This window comes from Dasypus novemcinctus, chromosome 22 (genome assembly GCF_030445035.2).
Source record: "Dasypus novemcinctus isolate mDasNov1 chromosome 22, mDasNov1.1.hap2, whole genome shotgun sequence".
Taxonomy (NCBI): domain Eukaryota; kingdom Metazoa; phylum Chordata; class Mammalia; order Cingulata; family Dasypodidae; genus Dasypus; species Dasypus novemcinctus.
Genome location: NC_080694.1, coordinates 53,407,462 through 53,435,351, shown reverse-complemented (window position 1 = coordinate 53,435,351; position 27,890 = coordinate 53,407,462). Strand labels below are relative to the sequence as shown.

General features: G+C 38.2%; 1 protein-coding gene across 8 annotated transcripts in view; it reads right to left on the bottom strand.

The window, feature by feature from the left end:
* The window catches only part of CDKAL1 (CDKAL1 threonylcarbamoyladenosine tRNA methylthiotransferase), a 696,475-nt gene that overhangs the window by 155,886 nt on the left and 512,699 nt on the right, over window positions 1-27,890 (bottom strand). For all 8 annotated transcript variants that reach the window (XM_058285307.1, XM_058285304.1, XM_058285306.2 and 5 more), the window contains one exon: window positions 6,566-6,746. In XM_058285307.1, the coding sequence (XP_058141290.1) occupies window positions 6,566-6,746 (181 nt within the window). The remainder of the gene's footprint in view (window positions 1-6,565; window positions 6,747-27,890) is intronic.

The following is a 27,890-nucleotide window of genomic DNA, read 5'->3' as shown; positions in this document are numbered from 1 at the left end:
TACCTTTCAGGAAAAAAGGGAAGATTATTCAGAGGGTGGAGTCACAAGACACTAAAGCCTTGAAAACTCATTGAGGAACTCCCATTTGCCATGTTGGATTTCAAAACTGCCACAGACCAGTGATTCCATTTTACCTTCTATTTTCTCCTTTCTTGAACTGGAATGCTTATCGCTACTATCCTATGCACTGTATTTCTGGTGTGTTGGAAAGAGATGACTTGCCTTTTTTAAAAGTTTCATAGGTCCAGAGATGGAAAGAAATTGTGCTACGGGGCTATACTTAATAATGCACTCAGGAGCTACATCAGCACCTGATTCAGATGATACAGATGATCAGATTTTAGAATTTGAGCTGATGAAACTTAAATGAAATTCTGGATTGGAGTTGATGCTATAATGCGATGAGTCTCTCAGAAACCTTGGGAGGGGGTAAACATAATTTGCATGTAGAAGAGATGTGAATCACTGGGTGCTATAAGGTAGAGTAGAATAGGCAGAATGCTAAGCTGGCCCCCAAGATCCCTGCCTCTTGGTGTTTAATCTTCCAATAAGTGTGGGTGATATCTGTGAATCTGATGGATGCCACTGCCATGATTAGGTTACATTATATGGCAAAAGTGAGGAAATTTGGCAGATATAATTAAGGTCCCTAACTGGTTAGATTTTGAGTTAATCAAAAGTAAGATTATCCTGGATGGGACTTAACTAATGAAGTAAGCCCTTTAAAAGAGGATGCAGGTCTTCCCCTGATGTCAGAGAGATTCTTTTGGTGGCCATGAAGAATCAAGTCACCCTGAGTTCTATGGCTGTAAGGAAGTGAACACTGCCAACAAGCACATGCACCTGGAAGAGGACTGGGACTCATGAGACCTCAGTCTTGACTGATACTCTCAATACGCCTTTATGAGACCATGAGCCCAGGAATCGGTTAAGTAGTGCCTAGAACCCTGATCCACAGAAACACAGCGATGATAGATAGGTATTCTTTTAAGAGGCTAATTTTGTGATAATTTGTTATGCAGAAAAAAGAAACTAATAAAAATATTGGTACATCATAATAAAAAAAAATTGCTGAAAACCAAAAAGGAGAGAGAGAGAGTAAAAGTCAAGGACAAACCCACACATGTATAGTCACTTGATTTATGATAAAGGTGACCATGCAGTAGGGAAAGGATATAATTTGAGTCAAGACATTTTGGGGAAAAAAATGAACCTGGCTCCCCACCTCACACATAAATATCAACTCCAGTTGGTTTGAAGATCTAAATGTAAAAGTTAAAATGATAAAAATGTTAGGAGGATACATCAGAAAATATCTTCATAACTGCAGTAGTTAGCCAAAGGGGTGCTGATGTGAAATACCAGAAATCAGTTGGTTTTTATAAAGGGTATTTATTGGGGGTAGAAGTTTACAGTTACTAGGCCATGAAGCATAAGTTACATCCCATACCAAAGTCTGTTGCCACGTGTTGGAGCAAGATGACTGAAGTCTGCCAGGGTTCAGGCTTCCTGTGTTTCTCTCTTCCCAGGACTCATTTCTCTCTAGGCTCAGCTCCTCTGTTTTCTCCACAAGGTCAGCTATAGACTAGGAGGTTCTCTAGGCTTTGCCTCTCGCACAAGGCCAGCTGTAGAATATCAGGCAACCAGCTCTGTCTCCCTCCCTGGGGCTCCATTCTCTCCGGTCTCAGCTGCTGTGATCCTCTGTGTTCTTACTTCCCAGGCTCCAGCTCAAAACTTCAACTAAGTCTTCTGCCATGTTGTTTCCTCTGTGAGTCCCTGCCCACCACGGGGGTGGGGACTCAACATCCTAGTGATGTGGCCCAATCAAAGCCCTAATCATAATTTAATCAAGTAAAAGTGAAACCTCAGACAGACCAGTTTACAAACATAATAATCCAATATCTATTTTTAGAATTCATAAACCATATCAAACTGCTACAGTAACCATGCAGGGAAGGTAAAGATTTCTTAAACAGAACACAAAAAGCACTAGGGCAGAAAGGAAAATGATGTCTGACCATATTAAAGTTAAGAATGTCTGTTCTTCAAAAGGTACCAGAAAGAGAGTTGAAAAGACTGGTTATGGAATGGAAGGAGATATGTAATTTTTAAAAAAATTTTATTAGGTACTGGGGCAAGGGACTGAACCCTGGACCTCATATGTGGGAAGTCAGTGCTCAACCACTGAGCCACATAGGTTCCCGGAGGGAGATATTTAAATTACCATTTCCTACAGAGAACTTGTATCCAGAATATATCATCAGGTCCTACAAATCAGGGGGGAAGCAACAAACAAGACACATAAGTCAATAGATAAATTGGCAAAAGATTTGAACAGGCACTTCACAAAAAAGGGTAACCAAATACTCAAAAACTAAACTAATCTCATTAGTTAGTAGGAAAATATAAAATAAAACCACAATCAGCTATCATTGTATTGACACCAGAATTACTAAAATGAAAAAACACAACAATGCCATGTATTGGCAAGAATGATGGAAACACTAGCACTCTTATACATTGCTGTTAGGATTGTAAATTGGTTCAACTATCTGGAAAAATGGGTTGGCAGTAAAGTAGAACAACTGCATAGCCTACGACCAAGGAATTAGACTCCTAGTTCAACACCCAGCAAGCATGTTTACTTAACATGTGGCACAAAAGATATGAACTGGAATGTTCACAGTAATATGAGAGGTAACAGTAATAACAAAGTGTTGAAAACACACAATTCTTTTAATAGCAGGAAGGATAAACTGTGATATATGACATAAAATAGGTCAAACTAATACATAGTGTTTAAATGAAGGAAGATGGTTACTTTGGGGAAAGGGGAGAGAATAGTAACTGACGGGGCATGACAGGGACTTCTGGGGTACTAGTAATACTCAAATTCTTGCTCTGATGGTTAAATGGGAATATGAGAATTCACTTATGAGAATTCACAGTTGTACACGTATTTTTCTTTTAACATTTATTTATTTCTCTCCTCTTCCCCCCCGTTGTCTGCTCTCTGTCCATTCACTGTGTGTTCTTCTGTGTCCACTTGTATTATCAGGCGGCACTGGGAAACTGTGTCTCTTTTTTTTTGCATCGTCTTGCTGCATCAGCTCTCTGTGTGTGCGGTGCCACTCCTGGACGGGCTGTGCTTTTTTTCATGTAGGGCAGCTCTCCTTGTGGGGTGCACTCCTTGCGCGTGGGGCACCCTATGTGGGGGTGCCCCTGCTTGGCCTGGCACCCCTTGCATGCAGCAGCACTGTGCATGGTCCAGCTTACCACATGGGTCAGGAGGCCCTGGGTATTGAATGCTGGACCCTCCGTATGGTAGGTGGATACTCTATCAGTTGAGCCATGTCTGCTTCCCCAGTTGTACATTTTTTAACAAAAAACTTTTTTATTAAAAAAAACTATAGGGGCGATAAACATCAGTATTTGCAGGGCTGAGGATATAGTGAGCAGATGATGACAAAGGGGCAAAAAAAGAATTTTGGGGAGGCTGATGAACTATTACAGGCATACTTCATTTTGCTGTGATTCACTTGACTGCACTTTGCAAATACTGAGTGTTTACAAATTGAAGGTCTGTGGCAACCCTGTGTTGAGCAAATTGTGTCATGTTTCCAACAGCATGCCCTCATTTTGCATCTCTGGGTCACTTTTTAGTAATTTTTGCAATATTTCAAAATTTTTCATTCTTATTATATCTGTTATAGTGATCTGTGATGAGTAATCTTTGATGTTACTATCTGTAACTGTTTTGGGGTGCCATGAATCGCACCCATAAAAGATGGTGAACTTATAAATGTTGTGTGTATGGGAAGCAGATACAGCTCAAGCCATTGGGCTCCTGTCTGCCATATAGGAGGTCCAGGGTTAGATTCCTGGGGCCTCCTGGTGAAGGCAAGATGGGCTGTGCAGTGAGCTGGCCCAAGCAGAGAGTTGGCTCACGTGTAGTGCTGGCCTGCATGAAGAGCTGGGACAGCAAGATGACGCAACAAAAAGAGACATAGAGGAGAGACAGTAACAGATAGAGCAGACCAGGGAGCTGAGGTGGTGCAAGAGACTGAGCATTTCTCTCCCACTCGGGAAAGTCCCAGGATCAGTTCCTGGTGCTGCCTAAAGAGAAGACAAGCAGATATAGAAGAACACAACGAATAGACAAAGAGAGCAGATAGTGAGTGCAAAAACAATGGTGGGGCAGGGGGAGGAGATAAATAAACCTTAAAAAAAAAATAAATGTTCCGTGTGTTCTGACTGATCCATCAACAGACGGTATCCCAATCTCTTTCTCTCTATCCTTGGGCTTTCCTATTCCCTGAGATACAACAATTAGGCCAATTAATAACCCTACAGTGGCCTTTAAGTGTTTAAGTACAAGGAAGTCACACTTCTCTCACTTTAAATCAAAAGCTAGAAATGAAGCTTAGTGAAGAAAGCCTATCAAAAACTGAGAGAGGCCAAAAGTTAGGCCTCTTGCACCAAAGTTAACCAAGTTGTGAGTGTGGAGGAAAAGTTTTTGAAGGAACTTAAAAGAGCTACTCCAGTGAATGACAATTTTTAAAAAAAAGCAAAACAGCCTTATTGCTTGCATGGAGAAAGTTTTAGTAGTCTGGATAGAAGACCAAACCAGCTATGAAGGCTGACAGAGGTGAGTAAGCTGTTGAAGAAAAGTTGGAAGCTAACAGAGGTTGATTAATAAGGTTTAAGGAAGGAAGCTGTCTCCATAAAACAAAAGTACAAGGTGAAACAGCAAGTGCTGATGTAGAAGTGTAGCAAGTTATCTAGCTAAGATCATTGATGAAGGTGGCCACACTAAACAACAGATTGTCAATGTAGACAAAACAGTCTATTGGAAGAAGATGCCATTAGAACTTTCAAAGCTAGAGAGGAGAAATCAATGGCTGGTTTCAAAGATTCAAAAGACAGGCTGACTCTATTGTTAGAGGCTAATGCAGCTGGTGACTTTAAGTTGAAGTCAACGCTACTGACTATTCTAAAAATTCTAGGGCCCTTAAGAATTATCCACTCTGTATGTGCTCCATAAATGGAATAAAAAAGCCTGGATGAGAATGTATTTGTTTACAACATGTTTGCACGTTTTAAGCTCACTGTTGGGACTTATTGTTCAGAAGAAAAGATTCCTTTCAAAATATGACTGCTCACTGACAATGCAACTGGGCACCCAAGAGCTCTGATGAAGATGTACAACATGATTAATATTGTTTTCACGCCTGCTAACCCAACACCCATTCTGAAGCCCATAGGTCCAGGAGTAATTTCAACTTTCAAGTCTTATTACTTAAGAAATATATTTTGTAAGGCTATATCTGACATAGGTAGTGAATTCTCTGATGGATCTAGAAAAAGTAAATTGAAAAGCCTCTGAAAAGGATTCACCATTCTAGATGCCATTAAAAACATTCATGACTCATGGGAGGACATCAAAATAGTAACAATAACAGGTGTTTGGAAGAAGTTGATTCCAACCCTCATGGATGACTTTGAAGGGTTCTGATTTCAGTGGAGGAAGTAATCACAGATGTGGTGGAAATGGCAAGAAAACTAGTGGAGCCTAGAGATGTGACAGAATTGCTGCCATCTCATGATAAAACGTGAATGGATAAGGAGCTGCTTCTTATGGATGAGCAAAGGAAGTAGTTTCTTGAAATGGAATCTACTCCTGGTGAAGATGTTGTGAACACTTTTTTTTTTGCAGGTTTTTTTTCTTTATTTTTTTAAATATTACACTCAAAAAACACAAGGTCTCCACACACCTCCCACCCCCCTCACCCTACCCCCCACCCACAAGAACAACCTCCTCCATCATCATGAGACCTTCATTGCACTTGGTGAATACATCTCTGAGCACCGCTGCACCTCATGGTCAATGGTCCACACCATAGCCCACACTCTCCCACAGTCTACTAGGGTCTACAAGATGGAAGAATAGAGTATGGATTAGAGTGGATTTACTGATATTCTATTCATGAACTATTGTGATTAGCAATCGAAGAAAATGTGGCCTTGGTGTGGAGAAAGTAGCCATGGAGGCTGCTGGGGGTAGGGAGTGGGAGGAAGAGATGTGATGTGGGGGCATTTTCAGGGGTTGGAGTTGTCCTGGGTGGTACTGCAGAGAGAGTTACCAGACACTGTATGTCCTCCCATGGCCCACTGTTATGAACAATTTTAAAATAACAAAATTATTTTGAATATTACATTAATTTAGTTGATAAAGCAGCATCAGGATTTCAGTGGACTAACTCCAGTTTTGAAAGAAGTTTACTGTGGGTAAAATGCTATTGAACAGTATTGCATGCTCAGAGAACTCTTTCATGAAAGAAAGAGTTAATCGATGTGGCAAACTTCATTGTTATATTCTTTTAAGAAATTGCCACAGCCACTTCAGCCTTCAGCAACCAACACCCTGATCAGTCAGTGGCCATCAAATTCGCCCTATTTTCTAACTTTAGGGTTATACTACGAGCAAGTGGCTTAAGGTGGGCAACACAGCTGTGTTTTTATAGCTGTTGACAAAAAACAATACCTTACAAGAAAAATATCTTACCACTTGTGCTGGAACTTGTTCCATTTTTGCAGCAGGAGTTCCTGGTCTTGGGTAAAACTGGTTAATAAAGAGGCTTGGAAATTTGTATTCTTCAACAAGCTTCACGGTTTCTTGAAAATCTTGACCTGTTTCTCCAGGGAAACCACATATAATGTCTGTAGCAATAGTTATTCCAGGAACTCTGGAAAATAAAACAAAAATATAAAAAGTTGACTATAAGCTATACTTTATTTCACTGGCATCTTAAATACCATTATTCTTTTAAAAATTAAACTAGGAAAGGGACTCTTGTAAGTAGTTTTGGTCTTAAATATCAAAAGTTTATTGTGAAAAATAGTGTTCTATCTTATCCTCAGAGTCATCCATTTTTAACTCTTTTAGATGTTTCTTCATTATTACATCTCACTACATGCTTATACTGCTATTTCTTGGTTTACTGATTTTCAGACAGTATCTACTACCTTCTCTAATATGGTAAATGATTATTTATTTCTTTAAACTTCTTTTGCTACTCTCCCAATGTAAATAAACATTGCACAATTTCAGTTAAATCAGTAGTACTTTCAGTATTTCAAAAATGTTGTTCACTACTTAGCCAGCTGGTACAGTATCATGAAATTTTGTTTTCCTACAACTTTTAGTTTCTTACAGAGTTAATAATTGCCTCCTTTAAAAAAAATTGCTTAGCATTCTATGTTTGCATGGTTAGTGTTTTCCAGATGCTCCATCAGATCTATCAAACACCAAAATTATTTTTCTAAACATCCAATGTATCATCCAATCCATCCATTCCATTTTCTTCTGTCTCAGCATGTTCTCTTCACCTGTTACACAGCTGTCATCCTTGTATCCTTGGCATCATTTCTTCAACCCCCCTTTTCCTGGATTCCTGTCTTCTTAATTCTTCATTCTACTGGAGCGTGCTTTCAGAAGCAACACCAGAAAGTGCCAGGGAACTTTTGCTGCTGTTCTTCAATCTTCACACTTCTGGTTAATAGGATGGCTATGCACAGCATTCTACACCAAAAAGCATTATCCATTAGCATTTTGCATTGTTCCATTACTTTTTCAGTGCTGTCTTAGTTTACCAGGGCTGTTGTAACGGCATACCACAGAGTAGATGCTTAAACAAAAGAAATGCATTGGCTTGCAGGTCTTGAGGCTGGAATTCTGAAATCAAGACTCGTCAGGGCCCTGCTGCCTCTGAAAGGGCAAACTGCTCTGTGCTTTCTCCTGACTTCTGGTGGGTGCCTGGCAGTCAACGGTGCTACTTGGCTTGCAAGACTGTAATTCAACCTCTGCCTCCATCACATGGCTGTCTCCCTTGCCCAAATTTCTTCTCTTTATAAGGAGATCAGGCAAATCGGATTAGGGCTCACCCTACTCCGGTTGGCCTCATCTTAACTAATAACATTGTCAAAGAACCTGTTTTTAATTAGGATTACTTTCACAGGACCTGGACATATATTTTGGGGGTGTGGGGACACAATTAAATCCATATCAAGTGGCAAGGTTGCTGATGAGATGTCCAAGATTCATTTGGACGCACTATGCTTTATATGTGCCCCTACCGCTTTTTGGGATGTTTTAAAATTTCATGGTAATACACCTTGGATTGGTACTTTGGCACTTTGGATTGGTACTTTGGGCAGGCTACTATCTACAGAGTCATAGTCTTTAGGTCTAGGATATTTTGTCTTATTATTTCCTTGATGATTTGTTTTCTTTCTCTGTGTTTTCTCTCTGTTGGATATGTTTAAACTACTGGATTGATCCTCCAAGCTTTTTCTCTCTAACTTTCCATCTTTGTCCTGTTGTTATATTTTCTGGACAATTTACCTGAGTTTATCTTCATGGTAGATTGGATTGTGTACCCCAGTTTGGACATTTTTTGGTCTTGGTCTGCATTCTGGTGGGTGTGGACCCATCTCAGTTAAGGTGTGGCCTAACTGAATCAGGCGGGCTTTAATCAGGATTACTAGAGTCCTTTATAAGCAGAATGAGGTTCAGACACGGACAGAGAAAGCCATGGGAAGAAGCCAGAAGTCAATGGAACACAGAAGGGAAAGGAGAAGACATTGTCATATGCATTGCCAGGTTACAGAAAAGCCAAGGACGGGTGTCAACAGCTAGTCCCAGAAAGGCAGAGTCTTTGGGGAGAAAATTTGCCTTGTTGACTCTTCAATTTTGGACTTCTGGCTTCAAAACCATGAACCAATAAATTTTCATTGTTTAAGCAAACCCATTGTATGGTATTTGTTTGGAGCTGAGAAATTAGGTCATCATCCAACTTTTCTACTAAAAAAAATTAATTGAATATGTTATTTTAAGTTATTGGGAGCTTTCCCTCATTCTCTAATGTTCCTTTTCTTTCTTTCTTTTTTTTTTTTTTTTACAGCATCCTATTCTTGTTTTATAGAAGTAATTTCTTTCTTACCTCTCTGAGGATGTTAATTAAAGTTTTTCACAATTTTCCTTCTACTCAAGTACTGCAATTATGTCTGTTTCCTCCAGGTTCTTGTATTTTGGTCCCTCGCCCTCATGGTTGAGAATTTCTACTAATTCATAGTGATTCTTGTTGCCCTTTCATATACCAAAGTAAAGCACTAAAAGCTTTTCATCATACAGTGACTGTAAAGCAAACAGCCTTTTTTTTGGCAGGCCCCAAACTTGAGCATCGTAGAACTAATTTCTCTGTAGCCATTCAGTTTTTCTATAAATATGTTTGAATATCCTACCAAGGGATTATATAGTTTTACTTTATTATTCTGGGAGAATCACATTAACAGTATTCAAAAATCCAGTATTATTCTGATCCACAGAACCATAAAATAGCCTTAAACATTTCACATCATAGAATAAATATCTTTACAGTTTTTTATCACTTAAATGCAGTTCTATATGGATGAATAAAACAGTTTATCTGATTGATAGATATGAAATTTTTGGGGTCATAAGAGTCATGAGGAAAAGTCTAGTAGATTCCTAAGACAAACAGCTTCATAAAAGCAAGAGCTTTCCATATGCTGTTTGCATATTATTTTAATGCCTTTGGGAAGAATGACAAACACTGTTTAAAAGATTTCTTTCTCAAATTCTGTTTCGTCTTATCAAACTATTAATTTGGCTAAACCTTAATTAGTGGAACCTTAAAAGGGTTCAAGGACTAGAACTTTATTCTGTGATGATAAATAGAAAAAAGGGACAATATACATAAAGAAATGAAACAGTATTTGAAATTTTTTATTATAACATTTTTAAGGGTGATTATCAAAATTATGTTTGAACTTACAAAAACCATATGCTTTTACAGTAAACTATAAGATAAAAACACCATTTTCCAGACTAACAAAAGCATGAAGAATAGAAAAATATGTCAGTAACTATCAGTGAGCTAGTTTTACACTTGCCTTATAACTATTCCTGATCAAAAGAAATCCAGAACTAAAAATAAAAGAAATGGCTCACAGTAGACAATGATGGAGAAGAGCCCATCCCTCCCAGGAAATTTAAAGAAAATAAATCTCAGAAATTGCCTGTGAAATACTGCAGAAACAAAGAAATAGTGTTATTGTCCCAGGCTATGAATCAGAATGAACTTGGCATTAGATTATGGGGTATTCCCAAAGGAAAGTACCTTACTGAACATCCCTCCTCATCACTCGTGATCCCTTATACTCAGCTCAGCCTTATGCAACACCTGCTTACTTTGGCCTTGAATTCCAGTGAAAAAGAAATGATAAACCTTTAGAGGAGTCGTCATAAATGTTAAGGAAGTAGACAGTCAATGCACGGATATATTTGATAATCTATTAAAAAGATCCTGATATGGGGGAGGGGACAGACCATTATGAATTAGTAATAGACCTATATTAGTAAATATTTTAAGTTAAAGCAGTTTAACTATCTTTGAAAGATGTAAGAATACAAATTGATTATAAAACATTTTTAGGTAAAAACTGTACTTCACTGTTAGATAAGGTCCATCTAGACAGTAATTCTAGACATGTAAATGAAGCTGATTTAAGTTCTTGAAAATAATTTAACCCCTTATTTGACTCAAGTAAAATCTCATATTTACACTGTTAATTTGCTTAAATATTTCTCTTTAGTACATGGGAAAATCAAAGAACTGCTTGAAATGGAACAAATTCTAAATTAGCAGAATATGACTTATGTAGCTGAGAGGAAACTATGAGGAATGTGAAATAGAATATTAATCCACATATTTAATTCATATTTAAGATGTCAATACTGGACAAACACTGTTTTTGATATGCTATTTATTTCCAAAATTTTGAAATTAAAAAAGATCATTTCTACAAATTTACTGAAGCTGTGAATCTAATGTATGGAATTATTAGGCAGTATTTATTTTTAAACTTTTAAAACCTTCTGTATTTATGTTTTCATATTTTTTGAGAAGAAGAAAAAGATGAAAACAAAATGTTTCATTGGCTTAAATAAAAGGAAAAATTTAATCCATTTTTTCCCCTGATCTATACAAGCTATTTACTGGTGAAATGCATTCATCAAATAAATTGGGGATAGGGTTGATGAGAAAAATATCAATGAAGCATCTGACCTTGGCAGGGCAGTGCTATTATCAGTTAACAAAATCTACCAGGGAGCTGTGAGGAGAGTACAACATAGTCACTAGTCCCAGGCTAGGATTTTTAAGGCTAAATATTTTAAGTGTTAATTACTTATCTTGAATAAAAACACATATAACCCATACCATATTTGCAATATTACTTAGTATCTTCTACTTGAATTCATCCCAAGATTTTCACTTACAATTTAGGGTTTCCCTGCCAAAAAAATGAAAAAGGATGCCTATACTTAATTCCTTTTTTTTTTTTAAAGATTTATTTTTTATTTATTTCTCTCTCCTTCCTCCCCCTCCCCCCAGTTGTCTGTTCTCTGTGTCCATTCGCTGTGTGTTCTTCTGTGACCGCTTCTATCCTTATCAGTGGCACTGGGAATCTGTTTCTTTATGTTGCATCATCTTGCTGTGTTGGCTCTCTGTGTGTGCGGCGTCATTCCTGGGCAGGCTGCACTTTCATTCGCGCTGGGCAGTTCTCCTTATGGGGTGCACTCCCTGCACGTAAACCTCCCCCACGCAGACTGCACATGGGCCAGCTCCACACGGGTCAAGGAGGTCCGGGGTTTGAACCGCTGACCTCCCATGTGGTAGGCAGACAACCTATCCTTTGGTCCAAGTCTGCTTCCCATACTTTATTCCTTAAATCAATAAATTATGAGCCTAAAATTCCATATGCGAAGAAAGTGGAACTAACACACATGGCACTTATCTCAAAAGAAAAAGATAAAAAGGATCAGAAAAGGATTATGCTGATCAAAATTATTAGGCATTAAACAAAACCCATGGCTAAAGGAAATATTTTTTAATCTCATGGAGATTTATAATAGAACAGTTAACCAATATTTTCAGGAAATAAACTGGAGGTAGGGAGAGGAGAACAATATCTTAAACTGAATGAAATAGAAAACAAAATATATAATATATGGAATACAGCTAAGCAGCGCTTAGAGAACAGATTTAAATTGCTATTATGTACTAGAAAGAAAGATCTAAACTCAATAATCTCAGCTGTCTTCTCAAGAAGCTAGAATATGAGGAATAACCAAACCCAAAGTACAATAAAGAAAGAAAACAATAAAGGTAAGAGAGAAGAAATCAATGAAATAGAAAACAAAATAATAGTTAAAAATAAAAAAAAATAAAAGGTGGTTCTTTAAAAAATATCAATAAAATTGACAAACTACTAGCTAGATTAATGAAGGAAAAAATGGGAGATACAAATGACCAACTTCGGTAATGAATGAAGAGGTCATCACTACAGATGATACCAACATTAGAAGGACACTAGGAGTATGTTACGGACAACTTTATACTAACAAATTTAAACCTCAGATAAAATAGAAAAATCATTTGAAAGACATGAATTATCAAAACTCACTAAAAAAAGAAAATTTGACTATCCTTTTATCTATTATAAAAATTGATTTTGTAATTAAAAACTTCCCCACCAAAACAAAATAACCCAAAATGAAACAACCCAGGCCCAGGTGGCTTCACTGAATTCTTTCAAACATTGAAGAATGAATAAAATAACATCTACAGAATATAGATGACAAACGAGCTCATTTTATGATTCCAGCATTAACCCTGATACAAAAGGCAAAGAGAGGAAGCGGACGTGGCTCAACTTATAGCGCGTCCGTCTACCATATGGAGCGTCCAGGGTTCAATACCCAGGGCCCCCCTGACTCGTGTGGTGAGCTGGCCCACGCACAGTGCTGCCGCATCATGGAATGCCGTGCCATGCAGGGGCGCCCTTGTGTAGGGGTGCCCCACACCCAAGATGTGTGCCCCGTGTGAAAAATGTGCAGCCCACCCAGGAGCTGCACACACGGAGAGCTGATGCAGCAAGATGACACAACAAAAAAGAGACGCAGTTTCCCAGTGCCGCCAGATAATGCAAACAGACACAGAAGAACACACATCGAATGGATACAAAGAGCAGACAACAAGGGTGGGGGGGAAATAAAACGAAACAAAAATCTTTAAAAAAAAAAAAGCAAAGAGATCAGAAGTAAATTGCAAATAGGCTTCATAAACATAGGCACAAAAATCCTTACTAAACTAGTAGCAAACCAAATTTAGAAACGTGTAAAAAAATTGTTTATCATGACCAAGTTGTTGCTTTTTTGCTTTGTTTTTCTTTAGGTACCAGGGCTGGGGATTGAATCTGGGACCTTGTATACGGGAAGCCAGTACTCAACCACTGAGCTAATCGGCTTGCATGAGTGGTTTTTTTCACTTTTGTTGTTTGTTTTTGTTTTTAGGAGCTACTGGGCATTAAAACCAGGACCTCAAACGTGGCAAGCAGGTGCTCAACCACTTCAGCTTATCTACTCCCCCTGGCCAAGTTTTTAATCCCAGTAAAACAGGCAAATATCGGTTAATGGAACACACCATATTAAAAGATTAAAGGATAAAAACTATATGATGCTTGCAACAGATGCAGACAGCTCATTTAAAAAAATCCAATACCTATTCATGTTAAAAACTCCTAGTAAACAAGGAATAGCATGAATGACCTCAACTTGATTAAGGGCATTTATGAAAAATCTACAGCTAATATATGTATTCACGAAACATTGAAAGCTCTCACTAAAATTGGTAATGAGGCAAGGATTTCAGCTTTCATTTCTTGGATTGGACACAGGACAAGAAGGTCTAGCCAGGGCAGAAAGACACAAAATAAAAATTAAGTGCATATAGATTGAAAAAGAAGAAGTAAAACTACCTCTTTTTTTTGTAGGTAACATCATTTGCATGTAGAAAATCCTACAGAATTTAAAAAACCTAACAGGACTAATAAGCAACTTTAGCAAAGTTTCAGGACACAAGATCAATATATAAAAATCAATTGTATTTTTTTCTTGATTTAATAAGAATCTGAAAATGAAATTAAGAAAACCATTCTATTCACAAATAGAATAAAATACATCAAAACAATTTAATTAAGATTAAATTTGAGAAAAAGAAATGCAATGCCTATACTTTAAAAACTACAAAACACTGCTGAGAGCAAGTAAAGATGACCTAAATAAATGGGAAAATATATAATTTTCACTGATTTTTCTGATTCTAATTTTGATTGTTAAGATGGCAAGTCCTTTCAAAGCACTTCCATCAAAATATCAGAAATTGATAAGCTGATCCTAAAATTTATATGGAAATGCAAAGGACCTATAGAAGAGCCAAAACAATTTTAAAAAGCAACCAAGTTGGAGGAGTGACTGATCCTGATTTAAACAGTTATTATAAAGTTATAGTAATCAAGACAGTGTTGTACAAGCCTAAGGATAAACATAAGATCAACGGAACACAATTGAGAATCTAAAAATCTACCCATACATTTATGGTTAATTAATTTTCAACAAAGTTGCCAAAATAATTCAATGAGGACAGGAGACAGAGTCTTTTCAATAAATGGTGCTGGAATAATTGCATACTATATACAGAACAAAACAAAAACAAACTTATTAGAGCCTACCTAACATTATATACAAAAAGTATTTCAAAATGAATCATAGCCCTAAAAATAAGAGCTGGAATAAAACTTCTAGGTGTAAACAGAGGAGAAAATCTTTGTGATCTTCAGTTAGGCTAAGATTTGTTACATAAAACATCAAAAACACAATCCATAAAAGGAAAATGGGATAAACTGATAAAGTGAACTTATTCTAAATGAAAAGACAATATTTGCAACTCACATATGTGATAAAAAGACTTGTATCTAGAAAACATATTTTAAAACTCTTACTGCTCACCAATAAGAAGGAAAACAACCCAAATATAAAATAGGCAAAAGATTCTAACTAACTTCACTAAAGAGAAATAAAAATGAATAATAAGCACGTAAAAAGTTGCTCAACATCATTGGTAGGTAGGGAAATGTAACTTTAACATGCACAGTAGAACGACTATCAGGAAAAAGACTTATCATACCAGATGAGGTGAGCATGTGGAGAAATGGGGATTCTCAGCCACTGCTGTTAGGCTTGTGAAATGGTGCAGTCACTTTGGAAAATGGTTTGGCAATTGCTTAAAAAGTTAAAACATACACTTAATACAACTCAGCAATTCTACTCCTAGGTATCTACCCAAGAGAAATGGAAAGAAATGGCCACACAAAGAATTGTAGGTAGATTTTCACTGTAGCATTCTTCACAGTGCACACCAAGTGGAAACAATCCCAATGTCAATCAACAAGTAATGACCACTGCTTACAAATAAAACAGAACCATTAATACATGAACCAACATGGATGAACCTCAAAAGCATTGTTAAGTGAAAGAAGCCAGACACAAAAAGGGTAGATATTGTCTGATTCTATTAACCTGAACCTTCTAGAAAAGGCAAGGGCTCGGGTAGGGGTAGGGATTGGGGGCAAATAGGTAGGAGGGAACTCTCTGACCTGACGAAAACATTCCAAAATGAGATTGTGATGGTGGGTGGATAATTGCAGAAAATCACGAATCTTCACATTGCATAATTACATTAACTGACTACTGTATGCTATCTAACAAATATTGTTAAATTATGAAAAAAAAGGAAAAAATTTTTTGAAAGAAACAGAGAGATAGGAGGGAACTCTTCCAAGAAGTCTTTTCAAAAAAAATTTTCTCTCCCTTTCTCCACCCCCCTCCCCTCAGTTGTCTGCTCTGTATCCATTTGCTGTGTATTCTTCTGTGTCTGCTTGTAATCTTGTCCGTGGCACCAGGAATCTGTGTCTCTTTTTGTTGCATCATCTTCCTGCGTCAGCTCTGTGTATGTGGCGACACTCCCAGGGAGACTGCACTTTCTTTCGTGCTGGGCAGCTCTCCTTGCGGAGTGCACTCCCTGCGTGTGGGGCTCCCCTACACAGGGACAGCCCTGTGTGGCATGGCACTCCTTGCGCACATCAGCACTGTGCGTGGCCCAGCTCACCACACAGGCCAGGAGGCCCTGGGTTTGAACCCTGGACCTCCCATTTGGTAGGCAGACGCTTTATCAGTTGAGCCAAATCCACTTCCCCCAAGAGGTCTTAATGCCTTAACTTTGAATAGGGTGTAGTCAAAGCATTAAATGTGGCCAATAAGGAGAAACAGGCAAAGTTAATAAAAGGCAAGATTAAAGCTGAAAGAGAATGTGTTCAATGTATGAAATCGTGAAGCGCTTAAAGATGGAAAACTTGGACCAATTTACCAAGTACCAGTATACTATCATGAGGAATTATTTTGTTCATATTGAAATTTAAGGGATGAGAACTCATCATCTTCAAACAAACTTAAGAACTTTTTTTAGGAACTCTAAATTTATTTTAATAATTTTATGAAAAAAAATCTAATGATCTGGGCTGAAAACAGAAAAAGCCCTGAAACATTTAGATAAGGGTTGAAAAGTCATGGTGAGACCCTAAGACAAAGGAAGATTAGCAAGGCTTGGGAGTTCATCCCTGATCTTTTAACAATGGATATCTGGGAGAAAAATCTTCCCTTGTGTAACAAGAGGCTCTGCTACTAACTAGCTGCACGTTCTTGGGCAGATTACTTAGCATTAGTATGCTTCAGTTTCCTTTTCTATAAAACAGGATAGTAGGACCACTCATAGATAAGTGGATTAATAAATTAATACACGTACTAATTGCTCAGGACAGGGCTGGCCACATAGAAAGTGCTCAATATGTACTAGTGATTATTATTATTATTATTATTGCCCTGTCAGAGAGATAATAATAATAACTGAAATTTATATAATTATAATAGGCTAACGACTTACATCTTGTTTAAAGCAATATCCCTAGAAGGTATTTTAATACCTTTTAATTCCCATGAGCAATGAGGAAATTACCATTAGTAAACTAAGATGCAGAAAGGCTCAGTAAATTGCCCATAGTATGGAGCCAATATGTGTAATAGGGAGATCTGGCCTGAGGCTTTTAATCACTGCACTAGGCAGCCCTCCCTTACCTGTGCCACTATGGTGCTCAGCAACCTGCTGGACTGTTAGCATGTGCTGATCCTAAGGTTCACAGGAAACAAAACTTTGTACTGATACTAACATTTGTACAGCAATTTATGACAACATAGTAAGAAACGATTGTAATGCTGGAATTGCATTCTAAAGAGAGGGTAACTGTGATATTAAAAGGTGACGTGATTTGCCAGAGGTCACTGATGGAATGAGAATTCAAAACAAACCTTTCAGCTCAGTCTGTGCCAGTATTGTGAATATAGGGGCATTTAATACCCAAATGGTTCCCTGCTAAATTTCTTCTCCATAAGACTTCTTATACTTCTCCTTATCATAATGACTTATCAAGGAGGAGTCAGGTTAGATATAACTATTTCTACTTACAGAGAGGAGAAGCAACAGTAGGAACAGTGGGAAAAAATCAGATTTTAGACCCAACCTGATCTAGGCCTACATGTTAGGAACTGTGTTGTCACAATTTAATATATTGTTCTGGGCACTGGGTCCCTTTCTAAAGACTAAGGATGACACCATATGCCTCTCTGGATTATGTCAAGTGAGGTAATGAATGCAGGATATTTAAAAGAGCAGCTGGCACATAGTAGGTGCTTAGTAAGCTCACTTGTTCTTGTGTTCTCTAAGGTCCTGGCAGAGGTGAGGCACACCCAGGCACCAACCACCTGGACACGGGCTCCTCACCCTCTCCAACACCAGGAGCAGATGATGAACGTATGAAAGCGGCTTTCAAGAACAGCTTACAACATGGCGCTTTTGATTTTCTTCATCACAAGGAATATTAATCAATTTCAAAGACACTGTCATTTGGTGAGGTCACTTATGCATATAGGAGAAATTTTCAGATGCTCTAGATTTGAATAATTTCCTGGCTGCAGTGCAGCCTGATGAAAGTCCTAAAATTACTAATGAGGGAATCATATTAGCATTGAGATTATTTCTGTAAGCTTATAATTACAATAAAACTGCCTGTGCAAATAAAAACTGGTCAATAGGACAACCAGCAAGATGGTGGCGGAGTAAGGAGCTCCTAGAGTCAGCTCCTGCTACAGGGCAGTTAGCAAACACCCAGAGCTCTCTGGAGCTAGCTGAAGCACCTGTTTGGGGGCTCCAGGAGACCAGAAGAGCATCCTGCAGCAACCTTGAAGGAATGGAAGGAGGAAACTGCCCATCTGCAGAGATGACTCATGAGTAGAGTGCTCCACACCACAGAGGCCAGGGCCCATCTTCTACTGGAGGCATGAGCCACCTCAGGAGCTGTTCTGTGCCTAGAATTGAAAGCTCCACTTCCTAAAAACAGGGAGGAAGAGATGGTTGGACACCAGCTTCAGCTACCGATGAGTTAACTTGGCAGGCTAAAGTATTATCCTGAAAACAGCTAAAGTTTGAGCCTGTCCAAGTCAGAAAGAGGCCAGGAGCTGCCATCTTAACTCTGAGGGGAAGCAGGGCAGACTGAAAATCCCAGTGCTGGTGGGGACTGGCTTCTTTCCACCCAGGTCACATTGCAGCTCCAGCCTAGGTCCCAGCTCCATCTCTGGGAAATTACTGACCAACTGGTGGAGGATGGTGATTATCCTACTTTGATGACACACGCTGCCCTGGGAGCTGTTCTGTGGCTGGAATTGGAAGCTCCATTTCCCCAAAACAGGGGAGGAGGAGATGGTTGGTCACCAAGTTTGGCTACTGATTGGTAGACGAGGCTGGCCAAAGAGTAACCCTGGGAACAGCTGGAATATAAATCTGTCCAAGTAGGAAAGAGGCCAGTGGCTGCCATTTTGACTCTACCCCCAGTATGAGGGGAAGCTGGGCTAACCTAAAATCACAGTGACAGAAGGAAATGGTTTCTTTCACCCAGATTGGCCTGTAGCCCTAGACTAGGCTCCAGTCCCCCCTTTTCCAGGGTGGAGGCTGGTGGGACCTGCACCCGCCTATCCAGGTAACTGCAGGTAACTTTGGTGAGCACAGACTGAAAATCAGAAGTCTACTGGGACAACTGCAGTTATATTGGACCCACACTGCAGACATTGCTGCCCACATCTGCAGGTCCATCCCCACCCCAGGCAGGGGAGAAAGAAGTGTAAAGCTTCATTGGTCTCTCTGGGCAACTAAAGTCTAGGCCTGTACAACTTGGATTATTCCACAAAGCTGTGATTCTGTCCTCCCCTGCAAAGGAGAAAGTTGGGAGAGGCTTCATCGGTTCCTGGGGCAATGAGGGCAGCTTGAGCCTCCACAGCACCAATAACATCCTTGGCTCCTACTGTACAACCAGCGAGGGAGAAAGGGCAGGAGCCCTAAACTAAAGAAAAAAAAAAAAACTGCACCCAGAATAAATACATCTAGTACGCCAGATGCCAAGACACCAACAAAACATTACAATCCACACCAAGAAATAGGAAGATACGGCCCAGGTAAAGGAATAAAATAAGTCTACAGATGATATAAAGGAGTTAAGACAACTAATCATAGATGTTCAAATAAATCTCCTTAATAAATTCAAAGAGACACCTAAAGAGATTAAGGATATTAAGAAGACATTGGATGAGCTCAAAGAAGAATTTGAGAGCATACACAGAAAAACAGCAGATCTTATGGGAATAAAAGGGGCAATAAATGAAATGAAAAAAAACAATGGAATCATATAATAGCAGACTTGAGGAGGCAGAAGATACGATTGGTGAGCTTGAAAAAAATGGCCTCTAAAAGTGAACATACAAAAGAACAGATGAAGAAAAGAATTGAAAAAAATTGAACATGGTCTCAGAGAAATAAATCACAGCAAAAGGCATGCAAATATCCATGTCATGGGTGTTCCAGAAGGAGAAGAGAAGGGGAAAGGGGCAGAAGGAATAACTGAAGAAAAAATGGTAGAAAATTTTCGAACCCTATTGAAGGGCATAGATATCCCTGTCCAAGAAGCAAAATGTACTCACATCTGAAAAAATCCGAATAAACCAACTCCAAGACACATACTAATCAGAATGTCAAATCCCAAAGGCAAAGAGAGAATTCTGAGAGCAGCAAGAGAAAAGCAATGCATAACGTGTAAGGGATACCCAATAAGATTAAGTGCTCATTTCTCACCAGAAACCATGGAGGCAAGACACTGTTGTCTGATATATTTCAGATACAACAAGAGAAAAATTTCCAGCTAAGAATCTTATATCCAGCAAGACTATCTTTCAAAAATGAGGGCAAGATTAGAATATTCACAGATAAACAGAAACTGAGAGAATTTCTAAGCAAGAGACAGGATGTTCAGGAAATACTAAAGGGTATGCTAGAGCCTGAAAACAAGAGACAGGAGAGAGAGGCCTGGAAGAGAGCCTAGAAATGAAGCTTATATCAATAAAAGTAATTAAAAATGTCAAAAGAACAGTGAAAATAAATATGACAAATAAAACTCAAATAGGAATAAATTTAGACAACAATGTAAAGGACTTGTATTCAGAAAACTGTAAGTCAATGTTAAAATAAATCAAAAAAGGCCTAAATAGCTGGAAGAACATGCCATGCTCACAGACTGGAAGACTAAATATCATTAACATGTCAATTCTACTCAAACTGATATATAGATTCAATGCAATCCTGATAAAAATTCTACCAGCATTTAAAAAAAATTGAAAACATGATTATCAAATTTATTTGGAAGGTTAAAGGGTCCCTAAATAGCCAGAAACATCATAAAAAGGAAAAGCAAACCCTCATCTCCAGACTTTAAATATATTACCTAGCTATATTGGTAAAAATAGCATGGTATTGGCATAAAGACAGACACATAGACCAATGGAACCAAATTGATGGTTCAGAAACAGACCCTCACATGTCTGGTCAAATGATTTTTTACTAGCCATATAGCTTCGGCAGAACAGTCTACTCAACAAATGGCGATAAAGAACTGGATATCAATAACTGAAAGAAGGAAAGAGGACCCCTATCTCACACCTTATTGAAAAATTAACTAAAATGGATCAAAAACCTAAAAATAAAAGCAAAAACCATAAAGCTTCTAGAAGAAATGTAGAAAAATATCTGCAAGATCTGGTGGTAGGTGGTGGATTCTTAAAGGAGATAAGAGGAGGACTATGATGGACTACCGATGTTTAATGTATGCAGCAGTTTTAATTAGCTTTACTATAAAAGTGTGGAAATGTATAGAGTGGATGGTCACAAATAGTGATTAACAGCTATTTTATAAATGGAGATGTGGTTGAAAATAGTAGTCTAGGTATGTCAATGCCAACTGACGGAATGCTAGAGAATAATCTAGGAACTGAATAGCACAGTAAACCGAGAGGTGGATGAGAATTGTGGTGATGGCACAGATTCAAGAGTCTCCTTTATGAGGTAGAGCAAATGTATTTCGCTACCTCAGGGTGGAGGGAATGTGGAGAAAGTGGGAAAATACAACTTGTGTGACCTATGGACTGTGGTTAGCAGTAATAATATAATATTCTTGCATCTATGCCAAAGATATACTGTGCTGATAAGGGGTCAGTACAGAAAATGCAAGCCAAATGTACATTATAGATGTGGTAACAATCAGATAATATTATCTTATCTCTAACAAATGTTCCACCACAGTGTGGTGTGTTGATGGAAGAGTGTTATTTGGGAATTCTGCACATGTGCATGATTGTTGTGTAAGTTTACAACTCCTGTCATAAAAAATATATTTAAAAAATAATAATAGGGTGGGTTGGGGAAAAACACACCAATTGTAAAATAAGGACTATAATTAGTAAAGATTTCGACAATGTTCTTTCATAATTTGTAACAAACATCTCATGACAATGCAAGGTGTTGGAGAAGGGTTGATGTATGGGACCCCTGTATGATGTTATGCATGTTTGCTTTTTAAGTTCACAACTTTTACTATATACTTATTGTTTATGTATGTTCATATATAATTGATATAAAGATAAGAATAATAATAGGGTGGGTTGGGGGAAAATACTTTGGTCAGTAGTAATTTTTAAAAATTAATTAATTTATTCCCCCCCTCCCCCAGTTGTCTGCTGTGTCCATTTGCTGTGTGTTCTTCTGTGACTGCTTCTATCCTTATCAGTGGCACCAGGAATCTGTGTTTCTTTTTGTTGCATCATCTTGCTGTGTCAGCTCTCTGTGTGTGCGGTGCCATTCTTGGGCAGGCTGCACTTTTTTTGCGCTGGGCGGCTCTCCTTATGGGGTACACTCCTTGTGCGTGGGGCTCCCTTAAGCAGGGGACACCCCTCTGTGGTACGGCACTCCTTGCGTGCATCAGCACTGTGCATGGGCCAAGTCCACACGGGTCAAGGAGGCCCAGGGTTTGAACCCGCAGATCTCCCATGTGGTAGGCAGATGCCCTATCCATTGGGCCAAGACTGCTTCCCAGAAGTAATATTTTGACAATGGTCTTTAATCATTAGTTAAAAAGGTTTAACAACAATGCAAGTTATGAGAGTCCTGTATGATATATATGTTTGTTTTGTAAGTTCACAACTATTACTATAAACTTACTGTTTATGTATGTTTATGTATGAGTGATATATTTCAATAAATTTAAAACAAAACAAAACGACAACAAAAAAACTCATCAATAGGGAAGCAGATGTGGCTCAAGCAATTGGGCTCCTGTCTACCTTATGGAGGTCCAGGATTCAATCCCTGGGACCTCCTGGTGAAGGCAAGATGGCCCGCACAGAGTGCTGGCCCACCCAGATAGCTGGTACAGCAAGACAATGCAACGAAAAGAAACATAGAAGAGAGACAATAAGAGATGCAGCCAACCAGGGAGCTGAGGTGGCACAAGAGATTGAGCTCCTCTCTCCCACTCCAGAAGGTCCCAGTCAGTTCCCAGCACTGCCTAAAGAGAAGACAGGCAGACACAGAAGAATGCACAACGAATAGACACGGAAAAAAAGAAAAAAAAAAACAAAACATGAGGGGGATGGGGGAATAAATAAATAAATAAATCTTTAAAAAAAAAAAAAGGTATTCACCAAATGCAATCAATGTGCCACAATGATGGAAGAGGTTGTTGATGTGGGAGGAGTAGGGGTGGGGTGGGGGGTGGGATATATGGTAACCTCTTATATTTTTTAATGTAATCTTTTTTGTGATCTATGAATCTTGAAAAAAAAGACAAAAATAATTTAAAAATAAACAAAAAAGAATAAAAGAGAATGGAACAAATTACAAATGCCACTAATTAAATATGGCTTATTACTAAATGACAGAATACAGAAAAATATACTTTGCTGCTTGGCAGGTCTTTTATAAAAAAAGGAATATTATAGAAACAATTAACAAAAATCATTAAAAACAATAAAGCAGATCTTCCTCTAGTTAAAACAAAACAAAACAAAAATCCAAGGCAAACAAACAAAAAGATTGTTCAATAACCAAGTTGAAAACTAAAAATAATGTCAGCATGGAGAAAAGATTTTGCTATAGCAAATAACTGGTTTAAATAGCAGTTCTTTACACAGTTTTCTCTTCGGCAAAGTTTGTTTAAATGAACAAATGTCTGTCTGTTTGTTCACCCATCCATCCCCCTTCCATCCATCTGTCCACCCATCCACCCATCCACCCATCCACCCATCCACCTCTCTTTCTTTCTAGTACTCACTGCCTAAATACATAAAACCACTCTTCCACTGTACATTCAGAAGAGGGTGATGTATGCATACAGTATGCTATTAAAGGCAGGGCATTTTTCATGAATTAAAGATTAAAGGATTCCTGGAGCAAAACAAATTAAGTGGGAGGGTATGTGATTCAGCAGTTGAGTGCCCACCTCCCACAGGGAGGTCCCAGGTTTGGTCCCTAGCATCTCCTAAAAGAAAAATCAAACAGACAATAAGCAAAAACAAAATGACCAGATAATGAGCAGTAACAATGAGCAAAAACAATGAGCAAAGAAATAAAAAAATGGAGCAGATGAGGGAGCCATTTCAGAGGGGGAAAAAATAAATGAAGCACCAATGCCAACCCTGCCCTCTGATCATATCACTCTAAAATATTAGGGGTTCTATAACTTGTGGACATCTAAAACTGCATATAAAATCTGTGTATATTTTTTCTGGAGGGAAGTGGCCATAGTTTCCTTCTGATTCTTAAAGGTGTCTGCAACCTAAATAAGATTAGTAAACATTTCTGTACATGCTTTGGGATTAAACAAAAATATTGAGAAAAAGATTCTACAGCAATACAGCAATAGGCAATCTTTGACCTAATGATACAATTTATGCCATTTTCTGATTTTTTAAAATAATCATCCTGGGAAGAAGACTTGGCCCAATGGATAGGGCATCCATCTACCACATGGGAGGTCTACAGTTCAAACCTCAGGCCTCCTTGACCCGTGTAGAGCTAGCCCATGCGCAGTGCAGATGCGTGCAAGGAGTACCTTGCCACATAAGGGTGTCCCCAGCGTAGGGGAGCCCCAAGCCCAAGGAGTACACCCCATAAGGAGAGCTGCCCAGGGTGAAAGAAAGTGCAGTCTGCCCAAGAATGGTGCCGCACACACGGAGAACTGACATGACAAGATGACGCAACAAAAAGAAACACAGATTCCCAGTGCCGCTGATAAGGACAGAAGCAGTCACAGAAGAACACACAGCGAATGCACACAGAGAGCAGACAACTGGGGGGGGGGGGGAGGGGAAATAAATAAATAAAAAATAAATCTTAAAAAAAAAAATCATCCTACTGGGCAAGATGTGGTAGCTCATCATTTTGATTTGCATTACCCTAATGATGTTGAGATCTTTTCAGCTGGTTTTTGTCATTTGTATATTTACTTTGGAGAAATGTCTGTTCAAATCTTTTACTCAGGTTTTAATTAGGTTTCCTTTTTGTTTGAGAGTTATAGAAGTTCTTTACATATTCTCTCTCTATATATTTTCTATATACATCAAATATATAACTAGATATGTGATTGGCATATATTTTCTCAATTTGTGGGGTATCTTTTCAGACTTTATTTTTCCAAACAGGGTAATCTGACTAATCTAAGTTGAAATAAATATCTTTGCAGTGGTAGGTTTGGTTGAACCAGTAGGTTGAGTCATATGAAACTGTTTTGTTTTTATTTGCACATTTTAAAAGGTAAAATGTCAATTTCATGTGGTTTAATCTAATAGAAAGTCACTGATGTGAAATGGATTCTCACACTATAACTTAAATTATTTCAGAGATGATGTCAACGAGTGTTATTCCTATGGTTTCTCAGACTCACACTAGAATATTCTGTTCTGTAATGCTGAGGCTGCAAGGCTGCAAGTCCTAGACTCCTTTTGGCAGTTGGCTTCCTATTAGGTCCTAAGATAGGATCTGTGAACAGATCAGAAGGTGGGAACAGGGGAGAAGCTTCTGTGTCTCTGGCAGAGGTTACTTCCTGCTTCTCAGGCAGGAGATCCTCAGTCTGTGTTCCCAGATTGTGGTAACAGAACTTCTTCCCTTATATTCTCTCAGCCCTAGTAGCTGTAATTGCTTCCTGAATTTTTAAATCTCTGAGTACATCACCTCCCTTATTTTGTTTTTCTTTTTCTTTTTTTTTTTTTAAAGATTTCTTTATTTAATTAATTCCCCGCCCCCTCCCCTGGTTGTCTGTTTTCTGTGTCTATTTGCTGCGTCTTGTTTCTTTGTCCGCTTCTGTTGTCGTCAGCAGCACGGGAAGTGTGGGTGGCGCCATTCCTGGGCAGGCTGCACTTTCTTTCACACTGGGCGGCTCTCCTTACCGGGCGCACTCCTTGCGCTTGGGGCTCCCCTATGCGGGGGACACCCCTGCATGGCACAGCACTCCTTGCGCGCGTCAGCACTGTGCATGGGCCAGCTCCACACGGGTCATGGAGGCCCGGGGTTTGAACCGCGGACCTTCCATGTGGTAGATGGACGCCCTAACCACTGGGCCAAGTCTGTTTCCCTTGTTTTTCTAATCTTCCAAAATCTATGTAACCAACTTCTTGTATCAAATATCTTCGGCTGAAATACCTAACATAGTATTCTCTCCTAACAGGACATGATCAAAACAATCAAACTCACCAACTGTCCATATTCTACTACCTTAATCAGGCCACATTCAGACAGACCACATTCTTTTATGATAAAGTAACAGAAACAGAAATTAACAATAATAAAAACATCAGTTTAGAAAAACCACAATCCTATTTGGTTGGAACTTGAATAAAATAAATATATAAATGCATCCCAATGTACAAAAAGGTAGGCTCTCTCTAAAGGAGAAGTGAGATTTCTACACTCTAAAAAAAAAGTTTAAACCTACTTGTTTGAAGAAATTGTTTTAGAATATTTAGCAAAATCTACATGCTAACATGCAATTAGCATATTAATTATAAGTGATATTTATAATCAAAGATAATCTTTCAAAGTGTTTCCCTGAGAAAAATTTAGTAGCAATTAGTTTTTTAATCATTACCTTTCTTTAATAAGCTGGAAAAAAATCTAATTACTCATTTGGTTTAACTTTTACAATTTCACTTTTATGAAGTAAAAAAGGTAGTATGTAAGAAACAAGGAAAGGATAAAATGACAGTTTGCTAAAGCTTTGCCTCTGCAAAAATTCTGGTTATTCTGAGAAATCAGAATGTAAAATGGCAACAAATAATCAAATAAATATTAAATCCTGTGTTAACTATTAAGCATGTGGGAAAGTGCCTCCAAAAGTCAGAAAGAAACATGGCCATCAAATTTAGGCTAAAGAAAAAGGAACCAACGAAGGAACAAAGAATTTAGTGTCATTCATTACACTTCTAAGCCTCTTATAAATTCAGAAAATACAGTTTGGCTTCACGCAAAAACCAAATGAATCATCACTGCTTCCTAAAAATTAAATAAATACTATATTAAGTTTTTTATCCTGTAATACTATGCTTGCGTTCCACAGCAAATATTTTGGAATAAGCACAAAGCCTTACATAAGACCAAAGATATTGCTTTAAAAATTAAAAGTAAGCATACTGGATAATATTGTTATAATATTTAAAAGGAGCCATATTAAATTTCACAGAATTTTTACACATCTGTTATTAAAATCATTTTATGATATTGCTGGTTAAAGTGAAGGTATTTACTATCTCTGGTACTTTTAACACAAATCTTATATGAGTTTTTCGGTTTCTATGGTAACATGAATTATAAGGTTCAATGAAGCCAGGATTCAGTAATGTGTATTTTTCTGTTATGCAAGGTGAAAAGGAAATGAAACATTTCTAACATTCATAAACTGCAGCAAATGTCTGAATTCCATTTAGAGATAAGAAGATAATTACTAAAGTAATTAGAACTCTTCCTGGATGGAATTATTTTGCACACAGTGGAAATTTAGATTTGGGAATGAAAGCAGCGGCCAGAGGATATTCAGCATCAGTAATTAATTACAACCCAAACCAAGGTGCCATTCCGATACCTTGGAACAGACGGCACCTTCGTCTGTCTGCTTCTGACTCCAGAATGAAAGAAAACTGGGCCCCCACCCCCACTCCTTAAGTCAGAAAGATAAAGTGGGTGAAATCATTTTATTCGAGAGAAAATCCAATTACAGAAATAATCAACTTCTCCCTCTTGCTTTATTTTTTCATATTTGAAAGGGCATTCACATTAGCAGAACCAATTAAATGAATATCAGGACAGGGCAAAAACTACGAAGTTGGGCAAGTTTCTTAAATCTTTTAAAATTAAACTTTGAAAAGACACTTATTGAAATTTTAGAGACTCAAACCCAGATCACAGCATTCGTTAATGGGAAAACATCATTGG